We start from the raw sequence: 17,621 nt of genomic DNA on the forward strand, positions 1-17,621 counted from the left end.
AGAGATACGTAATAACTTAGTCACTAGGAATTGTTTTACGTGCAATTTAGATTTGTTTTTGTTTTTGGTATTGTATTATTAAGAACTGTTTAGAATTGGACTTAGATGTACTGCTAAGAAAAAACACCGGTGGAGTTGGCGGCGCAGTTAGGGGCGCTCAGCTGTGAGCTTGCATACAGGAGATAGTGGGTTCGAACCCCTCTGTCGGCAGCGCTGAAAATTGTTTTCCGTGGTTTCCCATTTTCAAACCAAGAAAATGCTGGGGCTGTTCCTTAAGCCCATAGCTGCTTCCTTCCCATTCATAGCCTTTTCCTATCCCATCATCACCATAAGACCTATTGCAAAAAAGAACCCACAAAGATAATTTAATTATTTTATCTCCCTGTCCCAGAGATATTTGAACCCAATACTTTAGAAGGCACAGTTTGAGCACGTTATGGGCTATTGTTGCTCTGAAAATTGCAAAAAAAAAAGTTTTCAATTCTGATTTTAATAAATGGAGAACTAGTACTTCTGTCTGATGCGGACTTAGAGGTTGTATTTAGAATTTCTACTGCCAAATAGATTGTACCCATTATTGGTAAATTAGTTGCTGCAAAACTATGTCAGCAATAGACTTAAACGCTAAATGTACATTAAGGCAAACACAAACTATGTACAGAATAAATTGTGTGTTTGTGTTTCACAGAACTGTCATAAATAATGTTTTCATAAGCTGTGCGCTGACTTGACGACCTATGGTTCTGCCTCTGTCACTTCCCCTCGTTCTCCCACCACCTCAAACTGCTGCCGGGGCCGAGGAAGCACCTCAGTTGGAATCGCTTGGCCTAGATGAACCACTCCCCAGTGCGCTAGCCTGTAACTCGCTCAGATAATAGCCAGCCCTCTTATCGACACATTCCCTCAAGTGAGCTGTGCAAACATCAATGCTTGAAAATGGCTGTAAATCACTCGGGGGCCAAAATAGTTCAAATTTCTGAAAAGCACACCACCTTGGCTAGTTATGTACGAGTTGAGTTTCTTGCAAGTTTGTTATGAAGGAACCTATTCTTTTAGTGTCGGGTTAATATTCCGTCAAAACAAGAAATACAAAATTTGACTACGCTAACTTACTGTATTGTGTTCTTTCAATAGTTATTTAAATGTTTATTTTGTGTTTAGAAATACTTTATGTTCATTGTGTGAAGTAAATGTCTGCTCGTATTTTCTTCCATTACTCCTGCAATATAACTAAGTTCTGTAACTGTTTTGAGGCAGTTTGGTGTGGCTGTCAATAAGCGATGGAACTCTTCCCAGAGATGTTCAATTTAGATAAGGGTTTTGGGCTGGCCATTCGATTTCACTCTCCTATTTTGATAAACCATTTTGTTACAGCCTTCGCTTTATGAACAGTTCCTTTTTCATCTTAAAAAGGAACAGCCATTTCAAAATTGTTACCACTGGGTGGTAGCATAACTGTCCAATATTGCCTGATCGACTCGAGTATTGATGGTTTAAGAAATTAAAACCAGTGTACCCAGACCTATGCATGAAACATACCAACAATCTAGATGTTGTGCCCCTTTAAACAAGCATCAGCTGGCATTCATTTCCATTGGACCACCACAGTGTGTAGAAAGATTTTCAGTACGCATGAAGCTCTATTGTTAGTCTGCAGGCAATCTGTTCTGCATGAGTAGTTGGCAGAGAGAATTCATTTTAGAGATCCTTTCCATGGCTTGCCAATGGAATCAAACTGCAGAAACCTAGACAAATGCTGGTTTAACTCTGATTCCAATCTAAGTGTGTGGCCATAATTTCACAAGGCTTTCAGATTTGACTTTGCCATACTTCGAAGGCATTAGCGGTCCCTAACCCTTACTTGTTTTACCTTAGCTGGTCAAGATGGGTTCAGAACTCCCTAGGTTTGAAAGTCACTAAATTTTGCTGTTGAATGTGGTATCTGAAACTTGACGCAAATCTTGGAAATGGAGTAACCTAATTGGTCTCGTATAGTTCTCGCTGCAGGTCATTTTCAGCCACTTTAACTTGTAAGTTTCTACAGAAAACTCACGGACTTGTATAGGCTTATGGCATATATTTTGTCTTCAGGGTGTCTGGTAATTAACAGAAATTTTTATTTCTTTAGGACTCCAGTGAGCAGAAATGATAAATGTCCCACTCAAATCACCTGGGTGTGGTTAACAAGCCTCCTCCACTCCTTTCCACTTTTCCTGCTCCAATACTTCCACCACATCCAATCCAGCTTCTCTGCCCTTCCAAATCTGATCCATCCACCTTCTTGGTCTTCCAACTGGTCTTTCCCTTAACTTCTCTTTCAAATTACCTTCTACCTGTTCCTTTCCCATTCTTTTTACATGTCTGAACCATCTGTCTTGCTATCTGTGTGTTCTGTACTAACGGCTCTATATTTAGCACTTCTGATTTTAATACAGTAGAAGTCCGCTATAGTGATAATTCAAAACAGCAAAGAATTGACTCGCTATAGCGGATTGTCGTTATACCCGATTTTTGTATAAAAGTCGGAAAAACCCCCACGCATGTTAAAATCGGTATGAAGAGGCATTTCCGCTGATGGTATCCAAACTACGGCTTACTTTTTTTTTCGTGAAAGTGTGAGTTTAATTTCATTCTGAAAAAAATTATAGTACCGTATTTCTCCGAATCCAAGACGAATCCCACTTTTTCCTTCAAAAATGTAAATCAGGCTCAAAAAGTGCTTTGTAAAATCATATGAATGCCTTTGTTTTACAGTACCGGTACGCATTTTAGACGCCGAACCCTGGCTTTCGTTATGCCGTACTTTTTGGCGGCTGCACATTTATTCTCTACTTATGTGGGTTTAATGACCATTAACTTAAAATTGGCATCGTAATACCGAAGATAACCCGTTGAAAATTTGCCGGAAATACCTATTCCATGCGTCCCTACAATACGACGGTCATTCAGGAAAATATTCTTGCTGCCTATAAAACAGTTACTTTTACTCAGCGTCAGATATAACCAGCACTACGCGCACGACTCGCTTGCCGGGTTCGGCAACTTCAGCGGCTAGCGATGTATAGGCGTAATCGCGAACGTTGAAGGTCAAGGAAAGATTTTAATGCGCCACATTATGACCATTCTGCCCTTGATTTTTTTTTTTTTTTTTTGTGCACTTACCTCACAATTTCATCTTCGAATTCTTTAAAGCGTCCTTGTCTCTTTTTGTACAGTACGCATTTTTGAAGCTATATTTGTCTTCACGCTAACGTCAAATATTGGCTTTAGTTAGGCCTATGCACAATTATTCTATATTTCCGAATGTTTAATAACCATTAACTTAAAATTGGCATAATACCGACGAGAACCCGTAGTTAATTTGCCGGCAATAACTGTTCCGCGTATCTTTACAAAACGACTATCCATCACGAAAATGTTCCTACTGTCTATAAGACTTAATTTTACCAAGCGTCGGGCACAGTAGACGCGTTATAACTCTGCCACTGATAAGCGTTGGCCTTTCTAAGAATTCAAAAGCTCGCATGTTTTGATGCCATTCTGCAGATTTGAGAAACTTTTTTGTAGAGGCTAACAGAACGTCATTCTCTCAACTATTTCCTGAGATCCAGTGACGTTACACACAGGCGCCGTACAACCGGTTGTCGCGGCTAGCGATGTATAATAAAGAGGCGATCGTTTGTCAAAGAGTTTTGTGTAAGTTATATATACATGCGCGCGCGCGCGGGAGTGAAAAGAAGCAGCGTGGTTACCACAGCAGTTCCGAGTGGCATTCGTTACTGTTAGGCCGGGAATGCAAGACAACCCTTGATTTTTTTTTCGCATGAAGTTCTAAGAAAAGATAACGTCGTCTTGGATTCGGAGAAATACGGTATCACTCATAGACTTCGGTGGCAAACATTTCTTAACTTATTTTCTTTTTAAACGGCGTTGCCTAACCTAACCGTATATGTATCATGAAAACATACTTGTAATGCATGTAGAGAAATGATAACCACCTCGCTAAAAAATTACATGTGAATAGCCTTTCCGAAATGTAACTAGACGCGAGAAAATAGGATCTATCCTTTGAAATCAGTTATGTACTCTGCCATATCTTGAGGTGTATCACATTCTTACTTAACTTCAGCCTTTATTTTTAACGAGTTAACTGCTATCGGACACGCTATTTACGCGTTAATTACGAAAATGTCTTTTCATTTCGAATTTTCTTAACGGAACAGCAGTCGACGAGTGTTGCTAATCGGCCCCGTCACCTTCGAATGTCGACGAGAGAACTTGCTAGTGGAAATAGCGAGGAAACTATACCGAAGGTAATCAATCGATCGCATGCAACATAATCGCTGGGGTGTATAAATATTGGGAACGGAAAAATCTCGCGCGCTTAAGCGCTCGTAATAACGGATCAGTCAGTGATAGGGCTCTTGCTGTAACTGAAGGATAATAGACAGTTTGATATACGAATTTTGAAGGGACAGAAACAAATTGACGTTATAACGGGTTTTTCGTTATATACAGTGCCTACTCGTTATAGCGGACTACTTTATTTTGGTTTCTCTCTTGTCTCTCTAACTGATGTTCTTAAAAATTTCATTTCTACTGCTTGCATCTTACTATCTTGTTTCTTATTAGTTACCGGCATTTCTAGTCCGTATGTTACATTTGGTATGAAATACTGTTTATATGTTAATTTTATTTTGGGTACTTTGTCATCCCATAAAAGCTTAGACTTAATGACAAATGAGAAAATCTGTGGGTGTGTGTGTGTGTGTGTGTGTGTGTGTGTGTGTGTGTGTGTGTGATTTAAATGACTAAGATAAATTCCTTGGCATTTAATTCCTGATTAAATTAAAATGTTGTTATAACTCTACCATGAAAATGGGAACCTTAAAAGCATGTAATCGTTACAAATATAGCTGTGTTCTATATTGAAAGTTATAATTTACAAAATAAAATGTTTGTTTAAGGTCAACCTAATTAATACTTGAAATAAAGAGCTCTTGTTGTGATTTAATATCTTATGTTTGCTGATACTTACATAGTTTCTAAAACTGAGCATTTTAGAATAGATGAAAACATTTGTTCACAAACAATATTGACTTTCTTGAAACAAGAACCGTTACTGAGCTAGTATACATTATGTTCCAGATGCAGGTAGAATTAGAGCAATGCTCCTGAACAAAAATCCAAACCAATTCTTTGGACTCCTTTCTTCACTGGAATTTTCTGCAAATGTTAAACAAATGAAGGCTCTGTTTCAGACATTAAAAGAAGAACCACTGAAACAGAGTGCAAGGAGACTGTCCCCACTTATGGCAAGTATTAGTCTCTACCTGTAGAAATTACCTTAAGGTCTTCTGTGTAAATTATAAAAGAATACTTTCTTCATGAAACTGAATATATAACTGAAAATTATTGTATATTCTCAACCTATTGCAATTAACAATCCAATCCAAATTTGTCTGCTGCTTTCCAGAAAATTGCCGCTGTCTTCTCACGAAGTTCACCACAATTCAAATCCAAACCAATGCACGTGGAATTTTTGAATGGAAAAGTTTAATCTCTGTGGTATAAATTAAGTGTGAAGTTGGGGTCCATGGCTGATAGTGATACAGTACAAAGTTCTGTAAAATGGTTTGCTTTGCATCCCAGGTGTAAAGTAAAATTTACTGCCCTGGCAATAAACAGTAGATATGTCATTGGTAAAAACATAAGTTTCCATATTTGTAGTACCACTTAGGCTTAGTAATTTAATTTGCCCGAATATTCTTGTCTTAAAAGATGGAAAGGATTCTGGTGATATATTAAAACAGCATTGTTAAGGCTTGACAAATGGGATACACATTTTCCTTAAGACTTCATAAATCTTTTAATGCTACTTAAAAACACCTTCACAGGTCAAGTGGCTGCACAGTTAGTGTAATATGACTATCAGCTTGCATTGAGGGAATACTGGGTTTGAACCCCACTGCTGGCAGCACTGAAAATATTTTTGTGGTTTCCCATTTTCAGATTAGGCAAATGCCTGGAGTTGTACGCTAAGGCCATGATCACTTCCCACTCCTTGCTCTTTCCTATCCCATAGTCTCCTTGAGACCTATATGTTGGTGCAGTGTAAATCAAATTGTTCTTAATAAAAGCACCTGCTTATTCACAAATTGAAATGTGATCAGGTTTATTCAGTTCATATTGCTGCATGGGTAGTTCACTCAATATTTTATTCTGAAATTGAATTAGTTGCCATATTTAAAAAGTTACAAACCTTTAAACTGTTCAGTTGAAACTTAAATTCCAGATCGATAAGACTTAAACTAAAACATTGATAGTGAAATACTGTAATATCTATTTTAAAACTGTCAGCAGGGTCTAAAACCTTACAGGATAAATGGAGAACTTTATACAATATGCATTTTTATCACAAACTTATATTCCAATGTTGTGTTTCAGCTGTCTACATTCTTGAGTAAAACACGGGAAAATATGGCAAAGGATAATCTGAAATGGACTCTAGAAAGCATAACTTCATCTTCATCTGGCCTCCACATTGCTAATGTTGGAATTACATGCAATGATGTTGCTACTATGGAAACAGCAGACTTGGTCAGCATCTTTGCAACATTCAATAGGGAAAGAAAACTGTTGCATAAGGTAACATCTGATCTGTTGCACATAAGAGGATTTAAAACCAAGAATGATATATACTGTAGTTGATACCGGTAAAAAATTTTGTTCTAGGATTTTCCGAAAGAACTGCAATATTGCTCACAGAAAGCTTTAATGGATTTATTGGTAATGAAGAGAGATTTGAGGCAGACAAACAAGACTGGATCATTGCAGAGCTTTCTGGAACCTTCTGAGATCACTGCATTTGGAGGTTAGTTCACTTGCCTATGTTAAGTAATGCAAATATTTAATGCCATTTTTAAATATCAGAAGTTGCGTACCAGCAATACAGAACATCTATGAAATCCCTAGATTTTGTAAGTAGTCTTGACCATTAAATGTGACTAAGCTACTTGAAAGTGGAAAAAATTTAATACTATTACAAGAAACCCATCAAATTTCTGTGAAGTGTTGCATGTCGCATTCACATGGGTAAATTGTAACTGTTAATGGAAAACTCTCCTCCATAAAAGAGAACAAACAAGTTTTTAGTTTAGGGTAGTGTGAATGGAACCTTTTCAGTGGGGAAAATTGTGTAATGTGGTCAGTCTCTCACTTTCAACTTACACCTCGGCAGAGAGTGAACACGTTGCTTCAGTTAAATGAATAAATTTCATTGTTTGTATTGAACCAAGATTACAACTTTTATAATTTGGATCCACCTTATTCAATACATAAAAACTGTTGTTTAGACAAAATTACAACATATATTTCAATCAGAACTAGTTTCGACGCCCTTTTTGCATCATCAGCTGATATAGGTTCGTGGAAAAATTGGCAATCACATAAGTTTTTTCTACATCAAATTGAACAAAATTTAAAACAATATTAACAACCTAAACTGTGTTACAATTAAACTGTTTCAAAGTCCATATTTTCTACAAGTCTGAGACTTGTGAGTCTTAAATTGATGAAAACATATGTAAACCGGTTTGCTCACTAATAAACTAACGTGGATTTAAAAGAACAACTTAAAAATAAAATAGTCTTGAAGAAACTTTAGCTTAATTTAACACTTCCTAAAACGTGACTTAGAATCATATTAAAGTAATTCAATAAAATCTTAGAGTCGCTTTAATGGAGCAATCCTAGTGAGGTGGAAATGAGCAATCGGTCCTTTAAGATGTTAACAAATGCAACTTTCCCAGTTCAATGCGGACCTCAAAAGATCACTGTCCATGCAAAGCACAATGAAGCCTAGTGAGCAGTGTTGTTAATATGGTTTTAAATTGTGTTCAATTTGACGTAGATAAACTCATGTGATTGCCAATTTTTCCAAGAACCTATATCAGCTGACGATGACGCAAAAAGGGTGTTGAAACTATTTCTGATAGAAATATATGTTGTAATTTCGTCTAAACAAGTTTTTATGTATTGAATAAGGTGGATCCAAATTATAATTAAAGTTGTAAAGTTGCTTTAATCGCTACAAAGGTTAACCCCATCCAAATCAAAGAACAACTCCTTCAGTATGTAAACCGTTTAGAATCGGATATATAGTTACTTGTTCAGGAATGCATATTGAATTGCTGTGTATAAAATTGTGATCATCTGTTTTCCACTAGCAGTTAATGTTGTGCATATTAAACTTCACTGACCTTGAACTGGGGTGGGTTCCTTAGTATTCTTTGCATTAAGTGCACACTGCTAATGGCACAGTTTTTTGTCTCAAAATTAGAAACTGGAAATTTGGTACATGGCTTAATTTATGGCAAAACATGACATTTCACATTTCAAAAATTCACCCAGGATTTTGACACTCAACATACCTGAATAGAGTAGGTATAGTAGTTTCCCTGTTCAGGTAACTGTTGTATAGCCTCTGCTTTCTTCTGCAGGCATTGTCATTTGATGCATGTGCTCCTGCCTGTGAGTCAATTTTGTTCAATTTTCTACTGCCAGATGAGAAGAGCTAGCTGTATTTGGCTGATGAAGTTGCTGAATTTCAATTATCTTTTGCATGTGGACATAGTACAAAAGTGTGTCAAATGAACTTTGTCCTTCAAATACCAGACTATCTCTGCTGGGTTTTAAACCAGTCTTGGAATCCAGAGGCAGATACTCTACCACTGATCAGCAATGGGAGCTGGCATTAGAATATTTATTGAGACATTCGACAAGTCAATTTGTATTCCCAGTATTTTCCAGTCTTGTCTATGAAAACTGTTCCTTTATATGTTTTGGAGATCAGTGTTACTTGTTGGTTACATGCAGGATTTGAACTTAGTAAATTGGTCCTGCATGAGACACTGCCAGATGTAGCACATCGAGTCTTATTCGTTCACTTCCAATCTCATCAGTTTTACTTTTCCAGTTCCAGACAGGCACCTTCCATCATCTAGCAAACCACCATTGCCATTCCAGTCTTCATAGATATTCGTTAGAATGTTAGCGTCAGTCTTCATGAATTACATGCTTCCATAAACCCTCTAAGTTCCACATCTTTATTAAATTGTTCGGATTTTTTTCTTAATTTTAGATCAGAATTTGTCAGGTCAAGGTGCAGCTTATGGTTAAGTAAAAGATAGATTACAATAAAGTTTTTAGTGGATCTTGCATTCAAAATGTGCATGTGAAGGTGGATTTGAAAGTTATATTGTTACATTATATGATTTTAGCTCTAAAACATTTACAAATTGCCAGTCACACTAATTAAGGTGAGAAGTTGTAACATAGCAGATGTATTAAAGTGTATTGAGAATGCAAAATAAAGCTTGCAGTGAAAAATTTAATTCACGTTGAGAGGATGTTAGTGCAATTTAAATTTGAGAGTACAAATTTAAGTTTATTGTAGGGGTAGGTGATATTTATTTGAAATAACATTTGGTTTTTAGTTCTAGTATAGTAATAAAATTAACTGATTTGTATTTAATTGCTAGTGTGACAGAAATTTGAAAAATTTTGAAAATTAGTTTTTAGGAAGTAGATTGTGTACGAGAGTTTATTAAAAGTGGAATAATTATATATTATGAATAGGAGCTAATTTATGATTTTGGTTAATGTGTTGTTATAAACAATAGTAAGTTTGTAATGAAATATTAGTTGGTTGTTAGTTTGAGTGCAGAAAGATAAGTTTATTAAATGTTGTCAGGTTCTGAGTTAATAACTAAGATAATAATTTCCTTCAGTGTATTCATTGTAAATTACAATCAATTAAATTTTCATTGTCAAAAGGAAATTAATTTCAGGATAACCCAACTCCATTAAATAGCTAGTTAAATACAATGTCTTCATATATGAAATACATTTAAGTTAAAAGTGCACTCAGACTACTCTTGAACAACTCTCAAAGGAACCTCTTCACATATCACTTTTTCCTCTCGTTGCCATCACAGCATGTTGTGCAGTCCTTTTTGTTCCACAGTTGCCACATCAGGTCGACTGTCAAGTTGCCACACTGGCTACCCAGTGAAAGAAACTCAGCCATCCTACCCATGTAATATCTTGAATACAGGCCTACTGTTAGTTTATTATAAGCCCAGCAGTTGAGTGGTTTAAACACTTCTCATTAACCTTCACTTTCCTTTCATTATTTTGCTTTTGATTAGACTTCTGATCTTCATTTTCTGACTAGACTTAATTTTTGCCTTCAAATGTACTTGTTACCTCTGAATCTTCAGTCTACTTAGCTATGCCTCACCATAGCTTTAATGCACTGAACACGTTTGCTGCTATGTAAACTATAAATTTCCATCCCCAAAAAATGAATTAAAAAATATGAAACTTATCAAATGTCAAATCCAAATATGTGCCTATAGAGATGATGCATGCCTAAATCAAAATTTATAAAACGTCTGTCTGTGGGTCTGATTCACCCCCACAGCACCGTGCACAAAAACGCTGATCATTATTTTGTTGAAAATCTTAGGTTATAATGGAACATAATACGATAATTACTGTTTATGACATGTTATAAATTGGAAAACTAAAAACCACATTTAGCTTTATGTATTTTTTCACTATATAAAATAATTTACAGCTCTGCCCACCCTCCACTGTTTGGTCCACTTACATGTCTTAGTGGTACTTGTCAAAGCAACCAACTGGGCAAAGCCCTGGCAAATCCAGACAGCCGAAGTGATTCCACTATTTGTAGGCGAAAGTCGTATAAAATCATTTTTGGATTTCCAAGCCTGGTATTGTGCAGGTTGTTAAAAGTGTAAAAACCGGGAGAGTTGGCCATGCGCGTAGAGGCGCGCGGCTGTGAGCTTGCATCCGGGAGATAGTAGGTTCGAATCCCACTATCGGCAGCCCTGAAAATTGTTTTCCGTGGTTTCCCATTTTCACACCAGGCAAATGCTGGGGCTGTACCTTAATTAAGGCCACGGCCGCTTCCTTCCAACTCCTAGGCCTTTCCTATCCCATCATCGCCATAACACCTATCTGTGTCAGTGCGATGTAAAGCCCATAGCAAAAAACAACTGTAAAACATTGATCATCAGTTCAGTGATGTGGACAAAAATCTTTTTGTACCAGTGAAGAGTTTCCCTTTCAAAAGGATAGTACGCCTTGAGTTGGTAATACCGATCAGTCCCTTTCATGTGTGCATTATATTGCACTATTGGCAAAGGTTTTTCTTGGCCCCTTTCGTGACAGTGACCATTGTTCTCAAATTGAGAGGAAATGTATTGTACCACTCGCCTGTCCCTCAATTTGCCCACCATAATTCTGTCGGCGTACTGAGCGATGGTTCCACCTTTAGCCAATATTGCAGTCTTCGCTATTGGAGGGTTGTGCTACTGGTCAGCTCGGAGTGTTCCTATACTGTGTGTTTTCTGAAAGCAGCTTAGATGCTAGGGCAAATTTATTATTGTCCATGAACATGGCATGGCCATTATTCAGAAGTTGCTCCAAAAGATTCATTACCACTTTTGTAGCGTCCTTTCCCGGACAACTAGTCGTTGGGTCCGGCGTACACAAATTTGAAAGTGAAGCTCTCATCTTCATTTAGAGCATAGTTTTATGCCATACTTAGGTGATTTCCCCTTTATATACTGCTTGAAAATCAAGCAACCCCGCCAAAGTACCATAGCTTCATCAATGCACAGTCCCTGTGAAGGATAATAAATGCTAGACTTTTTATTGTTGAAAAAGTCCAAAATCTCTCACCTTTTCCAGCCTGTTTAATGACTGGGGTTTGGTATGATAGGTCTAGCCAGGGAAAAGTGTAGGCATCGTAATATAAGTAGAAAACGATCCTGGCTCATACACTGTTGAAACTCAGGAATATTGAAAAGCCTGCGAGTTTTCCAATAATCTGTGAGTTTGCTCATTCACAATGTTCCTGTATGAATTGGCAAATCCAAAAAGGTCTTTAATTCATTGACAGACATCCTTCCATCTAGTAATGAGTCATCTCTCCTTTGTGCCTGGCCCACAAAACTAATGCATAATTGTCTCACAAATTCCAAAAAACTGTTATCAAGCAACAATAGAAACCAGTCAATTGGCTTTTCTCCCGGTATTGGCACTATCAGTTTTCTTTCCAAAATGGTATATTCTTGAAGCCAAATGTTAGATTTGACCAGGTTGGGTTAAGTTCAATTCGTCCTTGCTTTCCAAACTTTGTTTCAGAATCAGCACTTCCTTCACTTGTAAACTCATCACTATCACACATCAACACAACATTGACCCATCACACACTCACAAAAACAATTTAAATATAATTCAAAGTTATAACATATAAGCCCACTACTGCCACAATCAAAAAATAAAATCATGAAAAGATGTGGATGTGAGCGACGTACAACGAGCAAAAATATCACGCCACTACTACTCAAGATGCGTACAACCTACGATCTGTCTTTGTCAAGAGCTGAGCTCTCACTTACAAATGGCATGGCAATGCTGGCCGGATCCATGTCACGCGCACTAGCGGGAAGCACGCTAGGTTCCGGATCTGGTCCCTCAGCATTGAACGTGTTAAATGTCCATTTGTTACAAAGACTTACTAATGTTTCATTTAAATATTGTTGTGGGATTGCCACCATGTCTCAGAGATGAGCAAATTACTTTGGCTCCAACTGAGAGAGAGAGAAGTCACCGCTTTTATTGGCTTCTCTCTTCCATGCGGGCCACCGCTCGAAGGATGGTGTGACAGGCAGTCCCCTCTCTACAGCTCTTTGATCTGTGTCCAGCCCAGTGTGTTCTAACAGAATGTTCCAGGTAAATCTGCCTTGGGTTATTCTCTGCTATTAGGTCAGCCCATATATGACACAGGCAGCTAGTCGCACTCGTTGAGTTGACTATGTAGAGTACAGAGGGTTAAGAGTTCAGCATCAGAGTACTATGTGTACTGAGGTGGAGTTGTTAGAGTTCAATGTCTGCCAAGAGTTCAGTCTCTTTCTGCAATTTCTGAGCACCATGACAACATGGGATACCGGCATGTGTAATCAGATGATTTGTGTGTATGGTCAAACAAGTAAGATTCATAGTTGAAACGGTGCATGACTGAAACAGTTCAGTGGAATTGTGTACCAGTGAGACTGTAAGTGTGTAGTACTGGAGTGTAAACTGAAAAACTTGTCTGGTTCAGAGTGCTTACATAATAGAGAACACAAACTGTGAACTGGTCTGCTGGTGTGAAAGAACTATTAGCCAAATGAATCAAAATTGCTAGTAGTTCAGTTTCACTCCAGTCACATTACAATACTTAACCTTGCATCATTAACATAAACCTGAACTATGACTAATGGCCCACAAAATTTATCTTGAAATTTAGGGAAGGCTCTGATAGTAATAATAGATGTTTCTACAAACACTAGATCTACATTACTTTAGCCTAAATATCTATCATACCACTCCTTTTGTCGACTTTCTTCTATTTTCTCTTGTACCATCTTTTTTTTCCAACTCGGATGAGTGTCCTGTTTTTTGCAGTCAGTCGTTCTCTCATTAACACATCCCCAAATCTCTAAAAATAATGAACTGCTTGAAAAGGATGCATGGTTGTTGTTGCTGCACTAATTATCTTATTAAAATCTTTGACAATAGTAATTGATTATCCCAATTTTGTTCATAGTTAACGCATCTTGGAACAGGTAGAGTTATATTATTCATTCCCTCTACTAAGCAATTTGCTTGAGAATGTCTGGTTGAAGGAGAATGACTTGCTCTACAATTATCTAGAAAATCTCAAATATTTGCTGTTACGGCAATCTATTTGTCCAAAAGTATTAGAGCACCAAATAAAAAATTTCTTTTGAGATTTAATAATTTAACGGGCTTCTGATTTTCTAATGGTTTTCAATTTTGTAAACCTAGTGAGGTTGTTGAACTGCCAAAATGTGGATTCCTTTCATTCCTAATAACAAAAGGCCCCAAATGATCTTGTATTATCTCCTAAAGGAGTGTTATCCCTGGTGTAATTCGATGAAATGCTACTTTTCTTCTGGATTCTCTTACCCAAACAGTCAATAGTACATAGTGATAGTTTCTTATTCCTGGAAAATAATATTGAATCATCCTTTAAAACATTTTCTTCTAAGCCAGACTGGTGAGGAAGACCTAAACAGCAGTTGTCCTTGGGTACAGCAAACCTGGTGGTGGAGACGGCTCTTCTTGGGGTTAAACAAGCAAGAAGCCACTGCCTTGTAGTAAAGGAGGATCTGGAAAGGCTACGAGGGATAACCCCTACAGAAAAGTTCTGAAGTCTAGTGCAGATCGGAAGCAGCCCCTCCATTGGACTAGTGCAGTGGGCCAATGACTTCCACACCCAAAACACTTTTACAGATACCATAGTAAATTTTTGCTGGCTAGATTTTAGACACTACTTTTGCAATGAAATATGGGACACAAATTAAATTCTGGAATGTGAAAACTTTGTATGAAAAGACTGGAAATGCTTCCATTGAGTGAAATGAGGACAGGCTAGGAAGAGGTGAGTACAGAAGCCGTCCCCATGGTGTAGGGGTAGCGTGCCTGCCTCTTAAACGGAGGCCGCATGTTCGATTCCCAGCCAGGTCAAGGATTTTTACCTGGACCTGAGGGCTGGTTCGAGGTCCACTCAGCCTACATGATTAGAATTGAGGAGCTATCAGACAGTGAGATAGCGGCACCGGTCTAGAAAGCAAGGAATATCGGCAGAGACGATTCGTCGTGCTGACCACAAGACACCTCGCAGTCTGCAGGTCTTTGGGTTGAGCAGCGGTTGCCTGGATGGCCAAGGCCCTTCAAGGGCTGTAGTGCCATGGGGTTTGGTTTTTGAGTACAGAAGAGGGTAGCATCTTCACTCTTTCTGGAAGAGAAGGAAATGAACAGAATTCAGTTAAAGTGGGTGCCAAGGAAAGCAAAATATAGGTCAATGGAATTGTCTCCTGTGTCATACACAATTACTGTATAAGAACCAAAGTTGTGACCTTAGTGCAGTGCTACATGCAGACAATCACTGGCAAACTCCAGTAGAACAAAGCAGCAAAATATGGGTACGGCAACAAGGAAATTAAGTGTTAATAGCCAAGTGCTAACAAACTTGCAACACAAGCAGAAATAGCACCTAGAGAAAGCTTTCTAGGAGAAATTTTCTCAGGGAGAATCCAGTCAAAGATCCAAACAGAATAGCCTTGACATCTGAGACAGGAATTGAAAAGATGGAGACAGCACTTCATAGATGTACTTCATAATCTGTCAGGAAACAAACTGTAGGAACAATAATTTTGGAGGACAGATGTCTCTGTAGAACAATCAACACAGGAAATTGCACAAGCAGAAAGACAAATGTTGAGGGGCAAAGAGTCTGGTGTAGATATTATCCCAGAAGCCCTACAGGCAGATCCAATTTAGTAGAAAAATCGTGGAGCCGTCTATAACATTAATACAAAATGAACGCCTTCCCAACGTGTTGGGAGAGTCCTCAGATTGCAATGACTAGAGGGAAAATGTTACTCTAATATGGGAGGGGGAGTAATTGATGTCTCGTCATACTGAACAGAATAAGCCAAGAACATGCAGGTTTCAGGTGGTCGGCCTACTATGGATCAGATTAACATGCTTAGGGTAATCATTAAACAATTTACTGCACAATGGACATCCTTGTATGTACTTATCATTGATTTAGAAAATACCTTTCATTCTGTCAAGAGTAAAATGTGGAGGGTTATGGGGAATTTTGGAATCCGACAAGAGCCTTATGCAGGCAATATATGATGGATCTACTTGTCAAGTAGAACATAAAGGGAACCTGTCTCAACCTTCTGTGAAATCTGAAGCAAGACAGATGTCTTCTGTTGCCAATCTTGTTTATCATTACACTGTATTATATGTTGAGGCAGCAATAAAAAGTAAGGCATTCAGTGGAGATTAAATAACTGATTGGAAGAAGTGGATTATGCGAATGTTTTCGGGACATAGAAATGAAACTGAATTACCTAAAAACAGAAGCTAAAGAAATGAGCTTAAAGATAAATGACAAAGCCTAAGGAAATGTGCATAAACTATCGTAACAATTCTAGCTTCACTGTAGAGAGAATGGACATCAAAAAGGTAGAGCGATTTTACTACTTACGAAGTATGGTGACCCATGTTGGAGGTGCTTTCAGAGATATAGGAAGTCTTACGAATGAAGCCAAAGAATCTTTTTCAGTTACTGCAAATTTTATTTATTCAGGATCAGCAACAGCATAACACCAAATTACAAAGATCTGAGCTATATACAATAGATATGAATCTAAAATGAAATATATGTAAATATTTACAAAGGACACAAATATACAAAATAAAAACTATACAATCATATATAATATTTACATAAACTATATTAACAAAGAAAACTACATTTACAGTAAATACAGGAGCAAAACAGGAAAGAACAAGAAGGAAAATTAAGTTATGAGAAATATCACGACAGAAGGAAAAGGTTCTTGTTGATAGAAAATGTGTTAAACATTGCTGGAATAGGTACAGAAAGGGACGTTTGGGTGAATATCTCCTTGCATTCCATAAAAATGAAGCTTTAAATATTGAACTCGTATTATAAATCTGTTTTGTGTGTGAAAGAGACCTGACAAGTGACAAATGACATTGCCGAAGGTTGGACTTATAAACTGTTCCGTGAAATACATTAAGAATATGGTGGCCCAAGACAATTTTGAGCAAAGACCTTTAGGGAGGCCATAAGTCCGTTTCATACAGAAACCATTAAGAAAACTGAGGTGGATCGGCCACACAAAGTATTGCAAGGCAAGCATTGAAATGGAATCCACAATGTGGTCACAGGCAAAACAGACAAGAGGATTACGTGGAAGAGAACCATAAACAAGATCTTGAGTCAACAAGAAATGGTGAGAGGTGAAAGAATTAGTGGCAGATAGAACAGACTCAAAATTTTGTGAAGGCCCCATGTTCCACCTAGGAATTAAAGGAAGTAAAGAATGGTGAGGGAAGTTGTGAAACTTAAATACCACAACTTTTCTCATACTGCTGAGAATAACTTGTTTTTAAGTTTTCATGTCCCACCTTTTTATGAAGCAAGTTCTTTGAAAACTCATTCTCTGGTATCAGACTTTCTTCATCCTAGTTGTTCACTTTGATAAATGGAGCTCTTGAAAGGGCATAAATATGTAGCAATCTTTCTTTTGGTCTATGCTTTACCTCAAAAGTATACTCTGATAACTCTCCCATCTTGCCATATGTGGACTTGCTTGGTTAATGTAAATTCCTGGAAAAATACATTGACAATGTATGACAATTACAAAGTTAATGCTGATAAGGAATGGACATAATGGCAAAAGCATGGGCTGTGAGGAGATATATGCTGTTAGCAAAACTACACAAGAATCTAGTTTTTGCGGCCCTCGTTAATCCGGATTGAAAATTTATTTTTGCTTCTACAGTATTTCTTCTACAGGGTCGACTCTTCTTGAATGTCTCTTCTGCTAGGGATAGTTAAGGACAGGAATTGGAAGCAATTCGGCCACGGTCTATCAAAGGTACTATCCCGGCATTCACCTGGAATTGAAGAT

General features: G+C 37.7%; 1 protein-coding gene across 2 annotated transcripts in view; it reads left to right on the forward strand.

Annotated features, from left to right (window-relative positions):
• LOC136863739 (uncharacterized) overlaps positions 1-17,621 on the forward strand; it is a 357,445-nt gene that overhangs the window by 171,295 nt on the left and 168,529 nt on the right. For both annotated transcript variants that reach the window (XM_068226336.1, XM_068226337.1), the window contains exons 11-13: positions 5,149-5,315; positions 6,448-6,648; positions 6,736-6,874. In XM_068226336.1, coding sequence (XP_068082437.1) covers positions 5,149-5,315; positions 6,448-6,648; positions 6,736-6,874 — 507 coding nt within the window. The remainder of the gene's footprint in view (positions 1-5,148; positions 5,316-6,447; positions 6,649-6,735; positions 6,875-17,621) is intronic.

Source organism: Anabrus simplex, chromosome 2 (genome assembly GCF_040414725.1).
Source record: "Anabrus simplex isolate iqAnaSimp1 chromosome 2, ASM4041472v1, whole genome shotgun sequence".
In the NCBI taxonomy this organism is placed as follows: Eukaryota; Metazoa; Arthropoda; class Insecta; order Orthoptera; family Tettigoniidae; genus Anabrus; species Anabrus simplex.